Source organism: Haliotis rufescens, unplaced genomic scaffold (assembly GCF_023055435.1).
Source record: "Haliotis rufescens isolate VD_foot unplaced genomic scaffold, xgHalRufe1.0.p SCAF_14, whole genome shotgun sequence".
NCBI classification, from domain to species: Eukaryota; Metazoa; Mollusca; class Gastropoda; order Lepetellida; family Haliotidae; genus Haliotis; species Haliotis rufescens.
Genome location: NW_025963824.1, coordinates 5,841,209 through 5,865,356, shown reverse-complemented (window position 1 = coordinate 5,865,356; position 24,148 = coordinate 5,841,209). Strand labels below are relative to the sequence as shown.

The window sequence follows — 24,148 nt, the reverse complement described above, 5'->3', positions numbered from 1 at the left end:
TTTGTGTCTATACTGAATTCTACATTTGTTTGTGTCCATATTGAATTATATATTTGTTTGTGTCTCAAATTCCTCATTCCTCGTGACTACCCAGTCACGTGATAATAGAACTTGGCAACGTCATGCTTTGACGATTTTGAAAATTGGGCGAGAAACAGGAAAGTAAAACTTGAGTGAACTGAGTGAGTGGGTTAAAATTCAACGTCCCATCGGCAAATTTTCAGCCATGTAGCGACTTGAGTGAACTGAGTGTTGTTCTACGCTTTATGTTTGTGATTGAGTGAGCCTTACGCCGTTTTTTAGTAACATTTAGCTATATCACGGCAGAAATGGGCTGTTGTTCCCAGGTGGGGAATCGAACCCAGGACTTCGGTATTGAGAGCGAACGTTTTAGCCTCAAGGATCCGCATGCACACAAGAAATAACGTCCCTAATGGAAGAGGCGGTTGGCGTTAACGTTTTTAGTGGAACCCACAAAACCTCGATTAATTTGTTCAGGGTACTACACCCCCCTTGTTTAAGGATACAGCTGCGGAACCATCAGCTAGCGTTTTGGAAAGTGACGACATCGTCTTAATCTCTCAGTAACCTCCCACAGAATTTCTATCGCTTGTGAATGTGATGTGATTGAGCGGCTGTTTACTATGGGTAACGCTTGAATAGGCGCCACAACGAAGCTATTGTTGAGAATCGGTTGAGCGAGCTCAATAATAATCAGAGTGAGTGAGTGAGTGAGTGAGTGAGTGAGTATGGTTTAACGTCGCTTTTAGCAATATTCCAGCAATATCACGACGGGGGACACCAGAAATGGGCTTCACACATTGTACCCATGTCAGGAATCGAACCCGGGTCTTCGGCGTGACGAGCGAACGCTTTAACCACCAGGCTACCCGACCGCCCAATAATAATCAGAATAAAATAACATTAGAAAACTTAATGTGAAAAACCATGTGTGTGTGTGAGAGAGAGCGAGAGAGAGAGAGAGAGAGAGAGAGAGAGAGGGAGAGAGAGAGAGAGAGAGAGAGAGGGAGAGAGAGAGAGAGAGAGAGATCAGACGCAGTGTACAGTCTAACACGCCCGCATTCCTATCGCAGAGATATATGTCAGACGCGGTCTCCAGTCTAACACGCCTGCATTCCTATCGCAGAGATACATATCAGACGCGGTGTCCAGTCTAACACGCTCACATTCCTATCACACGGAGAGAGATATCAGTCGCGGTGTCAAGCTTAACACGCCCGCATTCCTATCACAGAGATATATATCAGACGCGGTGTCCAGTCTAATACGCCTGCATTCCTATCACAGAGATATATATCAGACGCGGTGTCCAGCCTAACATGCCCGCATTCCTATCACAGAGATATATATCAGACGCGGTCTCCAGTCTAACACGCCCGCATTCCTATTACAGAGAGATATATCAGACGCGGTGTCCAGCCTAACACGCCCGCATTCCTATCACAGAGAGAGATATCAGACGCGGTGTCCAGTCTAATACGCCCGCATTCCTATCGCAGAGAGAGAGAGACCAGTCGCAGTGTCCAGTCTAATACGCCCGCATTCCTATCGCAGAGAGAGAGGGAGAGAGAGAGAGAGAGAGAGAGAGAGAGAGAGAGAGAGAGAGAGAGAGAGAGAGAGAGAGACAGAGAGAGAGAGAGAGACCAGTCGCAGTGTCCAGTCTAATACACCCGCATTTCTATCACACGGAGAGAGATATCAGTCGCGGTGTCCAGTCTAATACGCCTGCATTCCTATCACAGAGATATATATCAGACGCGGTGTCCAGCCTAACATGCCCGCATTCCTATCACAGAGATATATATCAGACGCGGTGTCCAGTCTAATACGCCTGCATTCCTATCACAGAGATATATATCAGACGCGGTGTCCAGCCTAACATGCCCGCATTCCTATCACAGAGATATATATCAGACGCGGTGTCCAGCCTAACACGCCCGCATTCCTATCACAGAGATATATATCAGACGCGGTGTCCAGCCTAACACGCCCGCATTCCTATCACAGAGATATATATCAGTCGCAGTGTCCAGTCTAATACGCCCGCATTCCTATTACAGAGATATATATCAGACCCGGTGTCCAGCCTAACACGCCCGCATTCCTATCACAGAGATATATATCAGTCGCAGTGTCCAGTCTAATACGCCCGCATTCCTATTACAGAGATATATATCAGACGCGGTGTCCAGTCTAACACGCCCGCATTTCTATCACACAGAGAGAGATATCAGTCGCGGTGTCCAGCCTAACACGCCCACATTCCTATCACAGAGAGAGATATCAGACGCGGTGTCCAGTCTAATACGCCCGCATTCCTATCGCAGAGAGAGAGAGACCAGTCGCAGTGTCCAGTCTAATACGCCCGCATTCCTATCGCAGAGAGAGAGGGAGAGAGAGAGAGAGAGAGAGAGAGAGAGAGAGAGAGAGAGAGAGAGAGAGAGAGACAGAGAGAGAGAGAGAGACCAGTCGCAGTGTCCAGTCTAATACACCCGCATTTCTATCACACGGAGAGAGATATCAGTCGCGGTGTCCAGTCTAATACGCCTGCATTCCTATCACAGAGATATATATCAGACGCGGTGTCCAGCCTAACATGCCCGCATTCCTATCACAGAGATATATATCAGACGCGGTGTCCAGTCTAATACGCCTGCATTCCTATCACAGAGATATATATCAGACGCGGTGTCCAGCCTAACATGCCCGCATTCCTATCACAGAGATATATATCAGACGCGGTGTCCAGCCTAACACGCCCGCAATTCCTATCACAGAGATATATATCAGACGCGGTGTCCAGCCTAACACGCCCGCATTCCTATCACAGAGATATATATCAGTCGCAGTGTCCAGTCTAATACGCCCGCATTCCTATTACAGAGATATATATCAGACCCGGTGTCCAGCCTAACACGCCCGCATTCCTATCACAGAGATATATATCAGTCGCAGTGTCCAGTCTAATACGCCCGCATTCCTATTACAGAGATATATATCAGACGCGGTGTCCAGTCTAACACGCCCGCATTTCTATCACACAGAGAGAGATATCAGTCGCGGTGTCCAGCCTAACACGCCCACATTCCTATCACAGAGATATATATCAGACGCGGTGTCCAGCCTAACACGCCCGCATTCCTATCACAGAGATATATATCAGTCGCGGTGTCCAGTCTAATACGCCCGCATTCCTATCGCAGAGAGAGAGAGACCAGTCGCGGTGTCCAGTCTAATACGCCCGCATTCCTATCGCAGAGAGAGAGAGAGAGAGAGAGAGAGAGAGAGAGAGAGAGAGAGAGAGAGACCAGTCGCGGTGTCCAGTCTAATACGCCCGTATTCCTATCGCAGAGATATATATCTGTCGCGGTGTTTAGCCTAACACGCCCGCATTCCTATCACAGAGGGAGATATCAGTCGCGGTGTCCAGTCTAACATGCCCGTACTCATATCTCAGAGAGATATATCAGACGCGGTGTCCAGTCTAGTACGCCCGCATTCCTATCACAGAGCGAGATATCAGACGCGGTGTCCAGTCTAATACGCCCGCATTCCTATCACAGAGATATATATCAGACGCGGTCTCCAGTCCAACACGCCCACATTCCTATCTCAGAGAGAGAGAAATATCAGTTGCGGTGTCCAGTCTAACACGCTCACATTCCTATCACAGAGATATATATCAGACGCGGTCTTCAGTCTAATACGCCCGCATTCCTATCGCAGAGAAAGAGAAATCAGTCGCGGTGTCCAGTCTAATACGCCCGCATTCCTATCGCAGAGAGAGATATCAGTGGCTGTGTCCAGTCCAATACGCCCGCATTCCTATCATAGAGATATATATCAGACGCGCTGTCTAGTCTAACACGTCCGCATTCCTATCGCAGAGATATATATCAGACGCGGTCTCCAGTCTAGCACGCCCGCATTCCTATCACAGAGAGAGACTGACAACTTCACTCAGGTAACAATGCGACATATCGTCGGCTGTCGGTACGGAGACGGGTCAGTATAGCTCTTGGGGTCGGTGTCGGCACTGACACAACAGAAATGCTCCAAAAATACCGTTCTCTATACTCAAATGTAATACATTATATATCTACGCGATAAATCGCAAAGAACAATGAAGAACGAAGCTTGGTGAATTTCCCGATAAAACACTGTTCTATCATGACGTCATTTCCGGAGATTCGAACATGTGTGAGCACCTTCATGAATAGGTACAGAGAATCGACGTGAATATGGTGAGAATATCCTGGAACCTAACCACCCTTTTCATAACATGGACTTGTCTGGCAATGCCCAGGTCAGATTGTGTGCGGGGAGTCATAATTATTTAAAACGGGTAAATATGTTCAAAGCCTGTACATATTAACATCCTTAATGAGGCTGTTCCTAATGTTGATATCTCACATAAAAATAAAGGATGAGTGGGAGTTGTTTGTGGTACACGAGGGGGCATCTCAAACATACGCCAGGTACTTTTCTGTACACACAAATACCCCTTATATTTCTTGAGCAGAGGGGGCATCTCAAACATACGCCAGGTACTTTTCTGTACACACAAATACCCCTTATATTTCTTGAGCAGAGGGGGCAGGGTGGCCCAGTCGTCTAAGGCGACGCGATTCGCTGTGCAGAGTTACGTCCCTTGGGCACGCCAGAAACCTATGATTGTGGGTTCGAATCCCGGTTCGCCCCGATTATGTTTCTAGGTTTGTCAGCACCATACCCGTGCTCGTGGGTTTCACCGAAGTGGTAAACGTCAGAGACCTGCATCACTTCGGGCTTTCCTCCCACATTAAGCTGACACGCCGTGATATAACTGGAATACTGTTAAAAGCGGCGTTAAACCCAACTCACTCACTCTCACTCTTGCGCAGAGCTATCTTGCGAACTCATCGGTGAGGCGTTCCCAAACCACCCGACACAAGGCGTTCCCTCATGTCACATCATGTGCTCTTTTATCATGTTTACTTTGACGGGTGTATTTTGGTAGGGGTAGATGTCATCCTTAATACAAGAACAGGTCGCCCAAACACACCATGTTGTGACAGCTTGCTTATTTGTTTCTGATCCTGTTACATAAGACCCTGTCCCGGCGATTGAACCAACGTGCTCTTCACACTGTCGTGTGACCTTGCTTTTTTGTTTTTTGTTCGTTGTTTAACGCCGCACTCAGCAATGTTCCAGCTACACGACGGCGGTCTGTAAATAATCAAGTATGGACCAGACAATCCAGTGATTGACATCACGAGACTTGGGAATTGGGATACGATGAGATGCATCAACCATGTCAGTGAGCCTGACCACCCGATCCCGTTAGTCGCCTCTTACGACAATCAAGGTCGCATTTTGCGACAAGTATGGGTTGCTGACGACCTATTCTACCCCGGATCGTCACGGGTTTGACCTCGCTCTGAAGAAGGCCTTTTGTGAGTATAATATCTTGTTACTTTGAATGAGCATAAATATATACTCTGTAAAAAGGAAACGCAAAAGTGTTTTTAGACGTATATGTTATATATACTGAGTCAAATTAATAACTTCACTTTTTTCAAAGTAATCCCATATATGATATACAACGGACAAATGTATCAGAGAAGGTAATTTATAATCATTAATGTCCAAAGAAGGATTTTAATTAACGGTGGTAACCATAATTTGTTCCAAGCACCTACGGTATTCTGTTATAACAACAACAGTTTAAATCATAAGTCCAAGCACGAGAATCTGATGGCACACATGTTCAGTAGCGTGTATGGCCATCATGTGCGTTGACAACTGCCACACAACGCCTCCGTACGGACCTTGTGATGCTTGTGAACACATGATTGGGAAGACGACGCCATTGTTGCTGCAAAATGGTGCCAAGATCTTGCAAATTCTGTGGTTGGTTCTGGAGAGTGCGCAGACTTCTGCCAAGAGCATCCCAGACGTGTTCGATGGGATTGAGGTCGGGAGACCTTGACGGCCAGTCCATGACGTTGACTCCCGCATTCTGAAGGAAATTCCTCGTCAAAACCGCTGTGTGGGGTCTGGCATTGTCGTGTTGGAAGATCAAACTGGGTCCATGTGCTGCCATAAAAGTCAGAAGTTCTGGTGCCAGTACCTGGTCGCGGTAAGCAGCAGCGTTGAGGCTGCCACGGATGACAAGAAGCCTGGAACGTGCATTGCCACAGAAAGCACCCCACACCAAGACACTTCCGCCTCGAAATCTGTCAACGTCCTGTACACAACACTGGGCGTTACGTTCATGACGGCGCCTCCACACCCTCGCCCTACCATCAGCAAATCGAAGATTAAATCGGGATTCATCACTGAAGACGACTTGATTCCAATTCCTCTGAGTCCATCGTAAGTGTCGCTGTGCCCACAATTGACGTTGACGTCTGTGTAATTGAGTTTCGAACAGTTTGCGCACTCAGTCTACCCCTAAACAGTTCATTTCTGGTTGATGTAGCCGTCAAAACTCGGTAACGGAGGTGACGTAAGACAATCTGACGATCCTCTGCATGTGACGTCACACGTGGTCGACCTGGCCGAGGGCGATCAGCGGTGGTACCCGTTTGCTGTTGACGCGTCTGTAAATCATAAGAAGTCCATCGACTACAACCCATCGTCCTTGCGACTTCAGCTACGGACGTTCCCGTCTGCAACATGCCGATGGCACGTTCACTTTGCACATTTGAAGGCGTGGCATGACAAATGGCCGTAAAGACTTTTGTTTTCTTGTGTTTTTCTTTTTTTGTTAATGACTGCTAACAAGTATTGCTGAAAACATGTGCGGTATTATGGCCACGTGACCAGTTGCACGTGAAAAACCACTTTTGCCACTATAGTGCTGTGCACATGATTTTGATCGATTCACCTGCACAAAAACGGGTGTTATCGGAAGACAATACGTGGCCATTACTGTTTACACACATGGAACTGTAGATTTTCGGGGTTAAGGTAATTTGTTCTCAATATCTCGTATGGCCTACACCCAAATCCAAAACTGACTGGCACCATCGTCTCTCGTTGGTTGGTTGGTTGGTTGGTTGGTGGGTTTGTTGTTTAACGCCGCACTCATCAATATTTCAGCTATATGACGGCGGTCTGTAAGTAATCGAGTCTGGAACAGACAATCCAGTGATTAATATCATGAGCATCGATCAACGCAATTGGGATCGATGACATGCTTCAACCAAGTCAGCAAGCCTGACCACCCGATCCCGTTAGTCGCCTCTTACGACAAGCATGGGTTGCTGAAGACCTATTCTACCCCGGAATCTTCACGAGTGTCGTCTCATGTAAGCAATCAGATCCCGAATTGTGAGCCTGGGAAGTGGTCAACGTCTGAGACCTGCATCACTTCAGGCTTTCCTCCCACATTAAGCTGACACGCCGTGATATAACTGGAATACTGTTAAAAGCGGCGTTAAACCCAACTCACTCACTCACTATAAAATACGATTGGATCTCCAGCGTCTAATTATGCCCAGCTTCGATTTTAAACTAAGTGAATCTGATCCAAACGATTTTGAGAACTGTCATCAATCTGAAGCTACAAAGATATAAAGAAGTTGTTAAAAGGTTTCCAGGTGCCGTACCCTTAGACCATATATTTCCAAATTTCCCTGTGGCCATGTAAGATGAAATGTCAACTTAATATTGAAAATATGTTCGCAGATATATCGAGTCGCTTGGAAAAATGAAATTGTTATTTGCTATATCCTGACCCAGTCATTCAGTGGGCATTCCAGCTCCCTGAACGAAACCGTTGTGGTCTAAGGGAGATAACTCTAAATGCTTGCGTTGCATCTGCACTGATTACGTGTCGGCGCCATTTGAGTGCGAATGATTAAATAAGTCTGAAGTTGTTATTGTTGACTTCATCTTTGTTTTGATACGCGGATGTACGGATGCATCGACATCGTTCTGGTAACGCTTTAAAAGAAAAAGGAAAAAAGACCTTCAAAGATGGCTGAAACAAGGACTGGTCGGCTCGGAGTCCACAGTATACTGTGTAGTGGGGTATTCATGTTAAACTGCGGCATGGTATCTCAGTGGGCTAGCTCTATAAGCACACTAAATTCGACGCACACCAAGTGCATTAATCTTGATCACGAGGTTTCACCCCTCCTGTCACTTGTCAACCGTGAAGATTCCGGGGTAGAATAGGTCTTCAGCACCCCATGCTTGTCGTAAAAGGCGACTAACGGGATCGGGTGGTCAGGCTCGCTGACTTGGTTGAAGCATTTCATCGATCCCAATTGCGTGGATCGATGCGCATGATATTCATCACTGGATTGTCTGGTCCAGACTCAATTATTTACAGACCGCCGTCATATAGCTGGAATATTGCTGAGTGCGGCGTTAAACAACCAACCAACTATGCTGATGTGTGTTTACCATTGTAAACGTCTGAGACCTGCATCACTTCGGTGACTGACGCGGTATGAATCTCAGAATGTGTCCTTTAATTCGACTAAATCTGTCCATAATCGCCAACACCTGAAGGGATGATGTAAATCTTGCTCGGGTCCATGCAGAAAGCGGGGCGGTCGGGTAGCCTAGTGGTTACCATACCAATTCATTCACTCACCCAAAACGTGCTAAAACTGCAGCTGGCAAAATACCTTTTCATGAGGGGCGGTCAGGTAGCCTAGTGGTCAAAGCGTTCGCTCGTCACGCCGAAGATCCGGGTTCGATTCCCCACATGGGTACAATGTGTGAAGCCCATTTCTGGTGTCCCCGCTTTGATATTGTTGGAATATTGCTAAAAGCGGCGTAAAACCATACTCACTCACTCACCTTTTCATGAACGACCAATCAAAATAAAGTCCGCAAAATGACAGATATGACGGAGGCTTTGTCTGTCTCCCAGAACCGAGAAAATAATTTAAAAATGATTCTTTATCACGTCATGCAATGATGTCATCGTATCCCAATTGCGTGGCTCGATTACTAACAGACCACTCACATAACTGTAATATTAGGAAAGTCTAAATTGTGTCGGCTTCAAATTTAGCATTGGGCTCCATTTGGATTTTACATTTTATTTTTTTACAAATAATGTTTATTTAAGATTTATATCAGGGACTAAATGTTTGTCTACTTGAGACAAATAAGAATACTTGGAAGACCCATCGGCGTATTTTACGGCTCTTCTATTTATTTTGAACGTTAATAACTTCGCAACTTCAAAGAGTTACTTCCCTTAGACCTCTTGAGGCGGACAAAGGACTTCTAATTTCGTTTCCCCACATGCTGTTTTGTTTGTTGTTTAACGCCGCACTCAGTAATAGTCCAGCTATATGACGGCGGTCTGTAAATAATCGAGTTTGGACCAGACAGTGATTGACACCCTGAGCATCCATCTACGCAATTGGGATACAATGACATGCCTCAACCAAGTCTTCGAGTCTGACCACCCGATCCCGTTAGTCGCCTTTTACGGCAAGCATAGTCACCTTTTACGGCAAGCATGGGGTGCTGAAGACCTATCCTACCCCGGATCTTCACGGGTCGTATGATGCTATGAGGCCGTCTGTATTTTAATGAGTGTTCCTCACATACCCCAAAACCCATAAACAAAACTCATATCAGAGGATTTGCCCGCTGAAATATTTATCACCCAACCCAGGAGAAAAATTAAATTATTCCAGAGACCATATAATAGTTATCTATAATCTATTATATGGTCTCTGATTATTCTTAATGAATTAAAGATATTTTCCGTCTTATTGTACTATGACCTAAGAAAATGACAGAACATATAACGGATAATTAAATCAAGTCTATTAAAGTAAACGTGTTTTATTTTGTTGGTGTCAATTTTGGAGGTCCACACCAACTGTTGTTACTGAAGCACGAAGGCTTGTGACCATGGCCAGCTTTCCCGGGTGTGTAAACGCGAAATCCGGTGCAAAAACAGTTTTAGCTGGAGAACCCCTTTAGCAGTGAGTGAGTGAGTGAGTATGGTTTTACGCCGCTTTTAGCAATATTCCAGCAATATCACGGCGGGGGACACTACAAATGGGCTTCACACATTGTACCCAAGTCGGGAATCGAACCCGGGTTTTCGGCGTGACGAGCGAACGCTTTAACCACTAGGCTACCCGACTGCCCCTCGTTTAGCAGTGATTAAAAATTTATTAAGAGCAGGGACAGTTTTATATTGACGAGGGGGTCATGAGAGAGATTATTGCTTTACGCCGCTTCAGGAATCCTGCAACTATTTGCTCTCTGTATTAACTATAACTTAACACCATAAGCAGGTGAACAAGGAAGTATGTAGAATGTGACTGGCCAAGATGGTTTGGGTAGACTAAAATCTAGTCTTTGAAACGAAAATATTTTACAGAAAACAATTTTAAAATTATCTCCAATAAAATACATGCATCAAAAACATTTAGACTTCATTATATTAGATTTGAATTTTAATTCAATATAGATAGTGAGTGAGTGAGTTTAATTTTAAGTCACATCGGCAATATTTCAGCCATATCGTGACTATCAATGGTTAAACATAATACATATATGGAAACTTGAATAAAAACCTGTCGACGAAGGACAGCAAAATTACTAGATTCATCACTGAAAAAGATATAAAACTAGTATGGAATTATACAAGAGAATAGCACTATACATAACGATACAAGATAAAAACAGGCTATAGATCGCCAGCAGCTGAAGGTAGACCACCATGCTAGGGTCCATGGGTACTTACAGTACTTTTGATAAGACTTTTTTTAAATTTGACTTTGGCAATAGGCTAAGCATCTATACCAGTAAAAATGCAAGATTCACATTTTTTTTCCAAATGGATTTTACATCACTTATACAATGTAATTAAAATATTCATATTGAATTTCAATGAACATCAAATGACATATGCTTGAGTGTGCACTGTAGATTTGTGAACTAAAAACAGATTCCAAATTTTGAATCGAACTTGTTTAAAGTCGGCCAAATCACGCCAAGATCGAACAATGAGGTATTCAACCGCCTCCAGGTAAACGCTCATCACTAAAACAGTACACAGATTTAAGACTCAACTGACGCCTTACTTTTACATAAAAGAGCAAAATACATGGGGGAGAGTAAATACATAATTCTATATAATTTTCCTGAATGGAGCACATTTGAAAAAATAGATAATCCAAGCAAATTCGATATTACCGTGTATAAAGAATTTATATCAGTCATATATTTCTAACTTAGATATATGTCTTATAATTATTTTAGGATGGAAGGTACAGTTACCAAATAAAATATGCTGAAATATCAATTCATTATGACCATATTTCATAATCTATTTTTTTAAAGTAACCCGCCTTACATTAAAGATAACTATTTAAAGAATATAGTACTTAAAGACATTGCAACAAACCGAATAATCAGAGGGGAGACTTTATACTGAGGGGGGCGCGAAACATATCCGCCCGGGGGAGATTTTATTTCAGAACAGATTCTCCGGGTGAGAATCTGTACCGGTATAAAATCTCCGGGGGGAGCATTTGCACGGGGGAGAGATTATACCGGGCCACCGGCGCACTTGTCACAGACGTTATCTCAGTAAACTCAATATATCTAATAAATATAACATATCTCCTGTCTGTAAGCCTTTTACACAACCCAAGAAGTGACCAGACCGGCTAGTGTCGCAAGCTACGTCATAGCAACCATGTCACGTATCTTAACATATCACGTGATCATATATGTCGCCTGTGATTGGTTCAAGGTCCGCCAGCACCCCGCGTCGTAGCCACCTCTACATGCCGCGTGATCAGTAACCCGTCTGGTCAGTCCGAGGCGAGCGCAGGAAAGGCATGTCGAGCTTGGCGAACGGGGCCAACTAGAGTATTCACGTTCAGGAAAACATGTCTGGGCCTACATTCAGTGGTATTCGTAGCAAAACCTAGGGCTGGTCTGCCCTTGCCTTGCCTACAATTACTCGATTGTCTACAAATCATCGTCCCGTCTCAAACATGTGGCTGTCGGCATTCGTCTCAAAGGCGGACATGTTGAATATTCTCGTATCGTGTAACTATCTGGCAGACTAGCGGTATGCACGTTGTCGACCACTACTGTGATGTATCGTATTAACTGCGCCACATCCAGAACGGTTAACGTGGGTATCAACAGGTATGACGATTGCGATAATTAACTTGGGCGAGGCTCGTGTGTTGAGTCGTCGTGACCTAAATACGAGCATTATTTTTAGCCTGTGGGCTGGCAATGTTGTTATCTCTGATGGCAACTACAGCTTCGACTGCGCGAAAATCACTACTGTTTAAGCACGGGATATGGCCAGATCAGTATCGCTAGTAGGAACGTATAGGCGATGTGCGTAGTGGGACTCTTTCGTCCATATTCCAAGGTGACCTACATGATCGAACTGGTGTATTCAGACACGCTAAACTCAGTTGGCTAATAGGTTTAGGGTCGCCCTGTTCCTTTATGTGGGCACATGTGACTTTACCTGACTTTAATTTCTATGACCAATAAGGAGAAACCTGTCGTCCCGGTCGTTTAAAATGGAGCTTCGTCTTTTTGGCAAGTCATGCCTTTTACCTGGGGTTCAAATCCCAGTTCGCCCTGAGTGTTTAGCTTTGTTAGCACCGCACTGTGCTCATAGGGTCACGGGTGGCGCCTAAGGCGATTCGCTGTGCAGTGTTGCGTGTTCTTTGGCACGCCAGAAACCTATGATTGTGGGTTCGAATCCCGGTTCGCCCCAATTATGTTTTTAGGTTTGTCAGCTCCATACCCGTGCTCGTGGGTTTCACTGAAGTGGTAAACGTCTGAGACCTGCACCACTTCGGGCTCTCCTCCCACAATAAGCTGATATAACTGGAATTGTGTTAAAAGCGCCGCTAAACAAAATTCACTCACTCACTCATAGGTTTCACCAAAGTGGTAAACGTCTGAAGACTGTATCACTTTGGGCTTTCCCCCAACATCAAGCTGACACCATGTAGTGGTGTTATCTGGCGTTAATAGTGTTTCAAATTTTGTAAGCACTTATTGTTGGCCACGGACAGAATTACGGAAAGACGGCTATAAACACATGTGATAACTACACGGTGAAAATTATTTCACTGAAATTGTCAAGTCGAATTATTTTGACTCTCATCTTCCCCTAATTCACTTACTAACTCACGTGCGTTTGTCCGCCACATTTTCATATGTGAAAAACTCATGCCCTTTGAAATTATTTTCAAAGACACGCCACGCCAGAAACCTATGATTGTGGGTTCGAATCTCGGTTCGCCCCGATTATGTTTCTAGGTTTGTCAGCACCACACCCGTGCTTGTGGGTTTCACCCAAGTGGTAAAAGTCTGAGGCCTGCATCACTTCGGGCTTTCCTCCCACATTAAGCTGACACGCCGCGATATGACTGGAATACTGTTACTCACTCACTCACTATTCATGTGTTGATATAAAACATTTCCATGAAGAGGGAGGGTATAAAAACCTAGTAAAGTAGATAACTTACACATAGACCTCCGTGTACATCAAAGCAGGAAGAAGCTTTTTTCTTCACAACTGGAGATAAAACCACCTTCCACAGTGACTCGCAGCCTACATCGACTTCGTTGTGTGAGTCAATCTTCATCAAAAGGTTCTGTGGAAGTTGGCTAACTCTACACTTCGTGGTATCTTCTTTGATCAAGATGCAATCTTCGTCCACTTTTTTCATAAGTCTTCATCAATCATAAACAGACTACTTCTATGTCCGCTTCATTCACTATAACACTGGATCGCTGTTTCCCAGTGACTTTTGATGCACGGTTATACACTATTTCCAATGTAAGTGCTTTGTGAATGAAGATATCTTGGTGTAAGTCATGTTCATCATCCTGAACATCTTCAGTTGAACGAAAAACATAGGGAGAAGACCCTTCCAAAAGGCCACACGTACCATGGTTAAAACAATCCCTGTCTAGATCGATAAAGCCGAGTCTCCTCATTGGTGCAATACAATATTGGGTGGCACACGTCCCGTGGCTAAAACAGCCCCTGTCTAGATCGATAAAGCCGAGTCTCCTCATTGGTGCAATCCAATGTTTGGTGTCACACGTACCGTGGCTAAAACAACCCCTGTCGAGATCGATGAAGTCGAGTCTCCTCATTGGTGCAATCCAATGTTTGGTGTCACACGTACTGTGGCTAAAACAACCCCTGTTTAGATCAATGAAGGCGAGTCTCCTCATTGGTGCAATCCAATGTTTGGTGTCACACGTACCGTGGCTAAAACAACCCCTGTCGAGATCGATGAAGTCGAGTCTCCTCATTGGTGCAATCCAATGTTTGGTGTCACACGTACCGTGGCTAAAACAACCCTTGTCGAGATCGATAAAGGCGAGTCTCCTCATTGGTGCAATCCAATGTTTGGTGTCACACGTACCGTGGCTAAAACAACCCTTGTCAAGATCGATAAAGGCGAGTCTCCTCATTGGTGCAATCCAATGTTGTGTGCCAACCGTCCCGTGGCTAATGTTGGGTGCCACACGTCCCGTGGCTAAAACAGCCCCTGTTGAGATCGATGAAGTCGACTCTCCTCATTGGTGCAATCCAATGTTGGGTGCCACACGTCCCGTGGCTAATGTTGGGTGCCACACGTCCCGTGGCTAAAACAGCCCCTGTTCAGGTCGATAAAGGCGAGTCTCCTCATTGGTGCAATCCAATGTTGGGTGCCACACGTCCCGTGGCTAATGTTGGGTGCCACACGTCCCGTGGCTAATGTTGGGTGCCACACGTCCCGTGGCTAAAACAGCCCCTGTCGAGATCTATAAAGCCGAGTCTCCTTGCTGTTTCTTTTTCTAAATAATGTGGATGTGGGTGTTCTCCACATCAACATTTGGTAAACACCATTGTAAACCTATCATGGTGTTGTAACCATCTCCCAGACGACCTTTCTTTTGTAGTAAGACCACTCAGCAGGTTTTACAATTGCTCCTCAGGTTTTACAATTGCTCCCCAGATTTTACAATTGCAAGTGAGGTTGAATGTGAGGGAAATTGATTTCCCAGCAGCGTTAGAAACTGACTGGACCACGTTAACGGGATCTGTGGGTACCGAACAAGTTTCCGCTGGACAATCCATCGTCGGGGCTTTAGCCCCAATATTATCGCTGACCTGGGCCTTCTGGCGGTTCTTTCAGCACGTACAGCCCTCTTCTGCACGTGCAGCAACTGTTATAAAGTGTGTCTCGTTATACCGCGCTTATTTGCGACCCGTATACCGCGTAAATATTTGCTCCAAAAATGACATAGATAAATGGATAGCGGTTTATAAGTTGGACAAACCATTCCACCTCAGGAATGGTATGATTGTATAACCGGGTAGGCACAGAAAAGCCTCGGACGCTACGCTACGCGTCCTCGGCTTTTCTGTGCCTACCCGGTTATACAATCATACCATTCCTGAGGTGTCATGGTTTCTTCATTACTTAAAGGTCAGCTTCCCCAGCCCTTAATCATCTGCTATGAATGTGATCATTGTGGTGAAAATATGAATGAGTATTAATTATGGTTTTATTAATATGCAATGTCAACAATAATTACTGTAAAAATATTAGAACTTTCAGAAGTCATGGTGATCTTGATGATAACCTGTTGAAAACAATTTTTGAGAAGAAAAACGGCATATCAACCTAGGATGAAACAATATCCATGTCTAAGTCAATGAAGGCCACTTTCCCAACGCTTTATGGTCTGCCATTCCATATGTGGAGATGAAATGTGAAGAAATAAACAATGTAAAAATATACTCACATGCAAAAGAAACGCAAGTCGAGTATGCAGTATACATGTAATTATTTTCAACAGTAAAGACAAGAAATACTAAAAGGGCAAGATTGACAAAAATTTGATTGAAGGCAGTTTAATGGATTAAAAGGCAGATGACATAATTGTTTTTTTCAAATGTAGGGGCGTGTCACAGTTTCGGGTCAATACCCAAAATGTCAGTCAAGAAATGGTGTGACCACCATTAGCATTGATCACTGCCACACATCTGTACATTGGGAGCAGACAATTTGTGAATGCCCTAGGACAATCCTCTTGCACACATCCAGAGCAGCTGTGCGTAGTTCATCGGCAGACGCCTTTAAACCTCATCCCACAAGTGTTCGATGGGGTTCAGAAGCGTGTAAGTTAGTGTTATTTATTCCTGAAACCAGAAAAAAAATATGTGAAAAATGTTTGTAAGCAACTTAAGAGTGAAATCAACATAAAACAAAACTAGATGAATTATTACAGAAACAACGGGAAATGTCACACCACACGTCTCAAAGTCAAGTCAGTAGCGGGTATGTCCACCGTGAGCATCAATACATGCCAGAACACGCCTACGGACTGATGACGTCAAACGTCTGATGACGTTGGGAGTGATGCGTTGCCATTCCTCGAGGAGACATCATTCCAAGTCCTGGACGTTGACTGGAGGCACACGGCGACGTCGGATTTGCCGATCGAGGTGGTCCCATAAGTGCTCGATGGGATTCATGTCCGGTGAACATGCGGGCCATGGCAAAACCTGTACGTTGGCGTTGGCAAGGAAGTTCTGTGTCAGTCTTGCTGTGTGTGGCCTTGCATCGTCATGTTGGAAAAGGAGTCCACGAGGCTGTTGCTGAATAAAGGGCACCACAACAGGCCGTAGGATGTCATCAAGATAACGCTGTGCATTCAGGTTTCCACGAATTACGACAAGCATCGTTTTGACGTCACCACATATGCCACCCCAAACCATTAACCCTCCACCTCCGAACGGCCGGACCTGTTGGATACAGTTAGGCACCAAACGTTCACCAAATCGTCGGTATACAAGCTGCCGTCCATCGTTTCTGAAGATGAGGAATCTGCTCTCATATCTCATGGCGACGTCGACGTGTGACGCTCCTTGTTGGACCATTCCAACGGCTCTCTCTCTCTCTCGATGGCTGTCAAACGTGGCATATCTTGTGTTCTTTTTGTTGCTGTGTTATCAACGTGTCTGATCAGCCGTTTTATACAGTTTTTATGCACGTGCAGAACATGCTAGAGAGGGAAATGTCACTTTCACGAAATTTACGTTTTTTCTCGGAAGTGATCACGTGTTCCTGGTATTTTTTATCGACTATGCTGTGTTTGGGATGTGCAATACGAATTGGCATGTTTTCATACTAGACAATTCACTTAGTAAAAAACAATTTTGAAAATAAGTTGGTATCGTTTCTTTTGGACACTAGTTTAGTACGATACATGGTAGAAAGCATGGTGCAACTAAGCCAAATTTCTTCCGAATTTTCACTAGAAAGTGTAAGATAAGTTTTCTATGGACAACTACATTACCTACCATGACACATGTGTCCATTCAGCAAGATGTCGGAATCAGCATACAGTGTTTCGCATGTTATATAATGTCCTATGATTTTCTGAAATAAAATAATAAACAATTTATAATAATCAATTTGCATGAAGGAATGTATGAATGATATTAGATAAGTTAAAAATGAATGAAGACAGATCTTTAATGAATAACAGACATTACACTAAATAATATGGGGTATAGAACAATAATATGATTAGATAAAAACAGTGACAGCAATACCTAAACCACGCCTACAATTAAGATTGATGAGATTGTGTACGTGAGGGTATGCACGAACCTGCATGTACGTGCCGGTTGGCTGGAGAGTGTGGTCGTTATCGAACATGACGATCCAACAAGTCCCAGAGGTGTTTTATGGGGGACATGTCGGGTGAGTGTGCAGGCCACGGCAGGACGTTGACGTTGTTGGCTGCGAGGAAGTTAGTGGAAATGGTAGGACAACTGGACGAAGAATGCGGCGGTAAACACGTTGTCTTCCTTCAGCCCTAAAGCCCTAAACATACAGAATCGACTTTCGTCAGTGAAGACAACCCTCTGCTAGTCATGTCGTTGCCAACGTCGTAGTCCGGGCCAATCTCGATAGCTGACGACGATGTTGCGCTGTCAATAGCAGTAGTATAAAATTGTATACTTCAGCACCTCCAGCACCTCACACCACCTCTCATGACGTTAAGGTGACGTCATCACTGTACCTAATGACCTTATGTCAACAATGGCTGGAATGGGTAATGTCCTTATGTCAACAATGTGTTGATTGATGTAATCCCATCACACCTGACATCAATGTAGGAATGGGGAGGGGGGATTTGAATGGGTATTGTACCTTATGTCTAGACGGGTTGGAATGACGCAGATAGTTATATTGATGTCAAAATGTACAGCGGTGTTCTGATGTCCTTATATCAATAATAAGGAAAGCCCAAACGATACTTGCTATATAACCAGAAACTGGTAACCACACTAGCTGACATTGTTGCATAACATTACACTTTTAAAGGTATAAAATGACAACGCATGAAAACACAGTAGAAACTTAGTTATATTACAAACAGAATCAGTATACATGTAAGCAAAACTAAATTAATATCCAAATAAGTATACATTAAAAAATCATCAAAAATAGTAATGTTTAAAATAAACTGGAAGAAGTGTTTTATCATCACCTAAAATCCTCTGATAAAAAAGAAAATGTCATCAGAAACTGTATACATTTAAAATGACTAGTTTTTAAAATAACTTGAAGTACTCTGTGTGAAATAAACTAAATTGTTATAAAATCTGTTGACATTTTTTATAAACTAGTCTGAACATTACTGACAGTCATCTGTTTAAATAATGAAATGTTGAAAAAAAATATGTATACATTTAAAATTGAAACTTTTCTTTAACATATCTAAAAAAATTATCAATACTGTATACATTTATGCATTAGTTTATGTTCATACTTTCACAAGTCTCCCTCTTCCAAGACTTCTCAGAATGTATTTAGGGTTATCCTCGGACCGCCGGGAAGGATGAACTTCTTCAGCGGCAAAACGGTTCTTGTAGTGAGGGTGTCCGGGGGGTGTCTAATGGTGCCTAGAGCTGAATTGTATATAAAAAGTGATCTTCAACTTTTTGTTTCGCTCTCTGATTCATTCAGGAGATCATGTGACACAGCTTCTCCCTCTCCCGCCGCTGCTTGTAGTACTAGTGATCCCGACATGACTTAAGTGAAGTCTGAAGAACCCAAGATCAAACTGGAAGTGACATCAGAGACGCAGAATATTGTTGAGAGATCATGTGACACAGCTTCTCCCTCTCCCGCCGCTGCTTGTAGTACTAGTGATCCCGACATGACTTAAGTGAAGTCTGAAGAACCCAAGATCGAACTGGAAGTGACATCAGAGACGCAGAATATTGTTGAGAGAGCCAATGCTAAAGAAAAGCGACAGAAACCTTTAAAACGAGCTGCAGGTGATCAAATCACCACTTCAAAGAAGATCTGTCAGACAGATAACATTCCATCCAAGACCGCTAAGGTTCTCCAGTGTACCCCTTTTTTAAGAAAACGACGTTTTCAGTTAATCATGTCACTATTGAATGATAAAGACTTTGAGGAACTGATACCACCCTCTCTCAATCTGTTTATTTTACCACCATACCCTACCAGCATCCATCAACATTATTTTGATGAAGTGCGTCGACTCAGCCAAATCAATGATTCTTCACCGTTGGAATTTCAAGTAACGAATGCTGGAAGTAATTACATTGACCTGAACCGTACCCGCCTACATGTGAAGCTCAAGGTGAAACGTGCAGATGGCACTGATCTTGTTGACAAGGAACATATTGTCCCTGTCAACTTGTTTCTGTAGGCCCTCTTTTCCCAGGTGTCAGTGTACCTGCAGAATCAGTTGGTATCTTCTACAAACAACCATTATCAACTATGGAACAGAAGCTAAAACTTCACAGCTGTCATCTCAACTCTTCTACAAAGATGTGTCTGAAACCAACAAAGATGTGGAATTGACTGATCCCTACACTGGTCTCAATACAGGAGTGCAATCTCGTGGCAGTTTCATTAAAACTAGTAAAGTCTTGACCATGTCGGGGCCATTGTATGAAGATATCTTTCACATGAACAGACGTTTGGTCAATGGAGTGGATTTGACAGTTAAGCTGTACCGCTCCTCGCCCCAGTTCTGTTTGATGAGCGGCAAAACAGGTCAAGATTACAATGTGGAAATTCTGGATACCTACCTAAAGGTGTGTAAACTGAAAGTCAATCCAGCTCTTATTTTGGCACACAACACCTTGTTTCAAGACAGCAGTGAGGTCAAGGTGACAAGCATCCCAACCACTCAACTGACACATACCATTGACAATCTGTCGAATCCTATTGCTAATCATTACATCGTAGGCTTTGTACTCGGCAACAGCTTGAATGGATCTTACACTGGTAACCCCTACAACTTCCAATCTAGTATGGTGAAAAACATCAGCCTGTACATCAATGGTGCCAGTGTCCCCGGACGTCCCATGCAGGCAGATGACGTTGAGTCCTATGTGCAGATGTTCGATGGGATGTGTCTGTGGAAAGAAAATACAGGAAACAGAATCACTCGGAACGACTTTTTGCTCGCGAGTGCCCTTTTCGTCTTTGACATTGATAAAGTATGCAGTGAATCCGACTATCTGAATCTGTTGAAATCCGGTAGCACCTGACTAGAAATCGAGTTCAAATCCGCCCTCACCAAAACACTCAGTTGTGTTGTTCTGAGTGAAAGAAATTCCCTCATCGAAATTGACAAGACCAGGAACGTGTTTGTGAAGTAAAAAACATGAAAGCCTCTGACCTTGCATGTGCTATTCAAAGCGACTCCATCTTAAAGTACCATGTCTTAGGTGTGTTTGCCAAAGATAATTTACCTGTGCTGACAAGAGACATGCTGGCACGTGGAGTGGGTCTCATTGTCAATACTGAACCATCTGGAAGACCGGGTCGTCACTGGGTGGCTATGTACTTTAAAGGAAATACAGGGGAACTGTTTGACAGTCTGGGTGAGCCAGTGAATTCCGTTTTTGACTTGTACTTAAAAACCTATGTCAATCAATACCAGCACAACAGAAGACAGTTACAGTCCTCATTTATCCAACCTTTATGGACATTATTGTTTATAGTATTTGTTGTATAAATGCAAAACAGAACTTACCCTTCAAACCCTTGTGCAGATATTTGATGTGCAAGTCCGTTTTAACAATGATGAGCATGTGTCAAAGTTTATCTGTAATTATTTTAGATATTGTTTGTCATCTTGTCATACCTGTGTCATGTAACATACTACTGTACTTGAACGCACAGTGTGCTGGTCCTGAAACTCTAGCCCAAGGCTTACCCTCTGTTACTTGGCTTTTTCCAAGATGGTATGAAGGGGCAGCTCATTCACTGCTCGATCAAAGTATTGAGTAATACACTCGTCACTGTTCATTTTGAGACACTGGTGTTGTACTTGCGATGGATGATTAACTTCACATCCATAACAATTATCACAACATAGCTTCCGAACAAGTCTCTGGAGTTCATTGAGATAGTGAGACTCCAAGACGCCTACCAAAAGTCGTCTGTTTCGACGCAGCTGTAAGCGATTGGTTAATTGTCTCCTGTTGATGTGAATTTTACGCACAGCTACTGAATAGTTGGGTGTTTGACGATTCTCTACTTGTTGGAACATTCTTCTTGCATGCTGTAAACCTGCTTGCATGGCATCCTCATGGCTTCTTCGGAAGCTTCTGCCTTCATAATACACTGTCATTGCTGCTGTTTCGTCTTAACTGGTAAATGAATCCAGTGGTACTCATGTTGCTTCAATCATAAATATAATTAAATGAGTGAAACACTTTAAGTGTGATGATAACAGCAATTAGTACTATTGTTATTAGAATTATTATTGCTAAATTAAAATGGATAACATTCAGCAAAAAAGGAGGAGGAGGGTACCTGTATCAATCACTCATCTCTGAAATGTGGGTTTTGAACAGCATTCGAATACAATCCTTTAGGATTGTTCTGATCATAATTGGAAGTATCAAACATATGCAAATTTTGCTCCATGAATATGTAGGGATCAAGCAAAGACATGTGTGGAGGATTTTTTTCACGTTTTTTCTGACTTGGAATACACCACAATCAACTCTGGCAGGGTTTATCAGAAAACGCCCGCGAAAGCTGATGTGTGTTTGTCTCGGGTTTCCCTGCAAGACATTCCGTCTCCTGCGGAGATACCACCGCAAAGAGAGATCCAATGGAATGCCCATCGCCGCCAGGACAGCCATGATAAGGAGTGTCGTCACCCCCGACTTCATCCCTGAAAAAGTAATAATTTAATATAAACTCCAAATATTTAGTGGAGTGTCGTCACCTTCGACGTCATCACTATATAAAAAGTGTAAAATTAATATTAACTCCAACTCCAAATTTTAACATTTATTTATTTAACTATAGATGGTAATCTATACAATTCCATCTCATCTTATATCTCTACCTTTCCTTTTTCGATAAAACAAAAAAAAAACCATTAATAGAAAGAATATGATAATAATATAATAATAATAATAGTTATACCTACGATAGTAGAATCAATCCCTGTTGAGTAACAGCTGTGTAGGGAAACCGTGAATTCTGATGAGTGAAATTCGATGATAGCTTTCACCAGTCAAAAGCGTAATTGACTTATGATTGGTAGTGTGACATGATAGAGTTGTCCCACCGATCCATGAACATGGAAATGCAGCTCCATATGGGATACACACAACGGAAAGCAAAACTATTAGCCACATTTTTTCTGATATTCTCCATGGTATTAATTAGCGATTTCAACAGCTTTTGTATACAATTATTATTGAACTCTGATTGGATATTCAATAACAGCCAAACATTGGCTATACACTAACACATGTGCAAAATGTGATCATGTCGATTGGATAAAACAATACCGCCATGCCACAACCAACCCAAAATTGACAGATCATTGTTATACGTGCAAAATGACACGTAGTGGAGATATAAAAAATGAAAACCGCCCACATGAGCGACATCAAAGGAAAGCCGATAATGGAATGAAATTAAAACTTTGTTTCTAGTTACAACGAATAACCTTGTTTCTAGTTACAAAGAATAACCAACGAAAATAAAAGAGATACTCACGTTCATAAGCAACGACACTTCTAGGCAACTTTCAAGTTTTCAAATCACTGTTTTCCAGATAAATAACCACTTCACCGTGGAATAAAACTTCCTTTTTATAATTGGAGCAGATATAAATTTGGCAGAAACTGCTGATATTGTTTTCTAGCTGGGGATTTTTTAGTATCAAAAGCAATTTTACCATGATATTAAATTAAAAAAAATAGAAATGTAATTGTCTAATGCCAAAATAATAATCTGCGTGAGTGGGATTTCTCAAAACAAACAAGAGGACATTTTTCACAAGCAGAGTGAAAAAAGGTTCGCACGCTGCTAGATTTATAGAATGTGACGTCTGAATGGAATATTGTAGTTGAAAGGTCATCTGGCTAGCACTCGACGCTTGCAATACAGATAGCTCAACCCCTGGCGTGTCTGTTGATAGGAACACATGGTATTCTCCTTGAGTCGGAAACCTCTGTTCAACCCCTCGCCAGGTACTCGCGTACGTAAAACATCTCTAAACGCTCTTAGTGGTGTTTTCAGTGTGCGTTTCGAGATGCCTTTACAGGAGAATTTTACCCGGCGTTTGAAATGACCGATGAGAGGGGAGTTTGAACGAAGGCGTCGGTCCTTGTTATTGACGGGCTGGTTGCGACTGAGGCGGCGGCGAGCACGGCGTAGTAAACGTTGTGCTGTACGTACGCTCGAACTCAGCGTTGGCTTTGGAGTTCGCTGGAGACTGGACTGTGAACGAAGGCGTCGGGCCTTGTTATTGACGGGCTGGTTGCGACCGAGGCGGCGGCGAGCACGGTGTAGTAAACGTTGTGCTGTACCCAACCACCCTTTTACACCGTTTATCGGGATGGCCTCTAATCAACGTTTGATCGTCTTTGTGGTACCTCGTGAATATGATAGAAGGACCGCCGACCACATTACCCTTCACGGTGTGATAGAGGTCTTCTAACGTTTATCGAACAGAGCAAAGGAGACCCCTTTCTTTCAACTCTCCCGGAATAGTTTCTGATGGGCCACACCGGGTACCAACATAGTGGTTTTAAAAAGGTCGATGCCATCCTGGAAATAAAACCACTGCA

The 24,148-nt window shown here is 43.4% G+C and overlaps 1 protein-coding gene across 1 annotated transcript; it reads left to right on the top strand.

Moving 5' to 3' along the window:
- The first annotated feature begins 19,972 nt into the window (after positions 1-19,972).
- On the top strand, positions 19,973-20,593 carry LOC125379307 (uncharacterized protein F54H12.2-like). Its single transcript, XM_048395583.1, has one exon. The coding sequence runs from the start codon at positions 19,973-19,975 to the stop codon at positions 20,591-20,593; it is 621 nt and encodes a 206-aa protein (XP_048251540.1).
- The last annotated feature ends 3,555 nt before the right edge of the window (positions 20,594-24,148 follow it).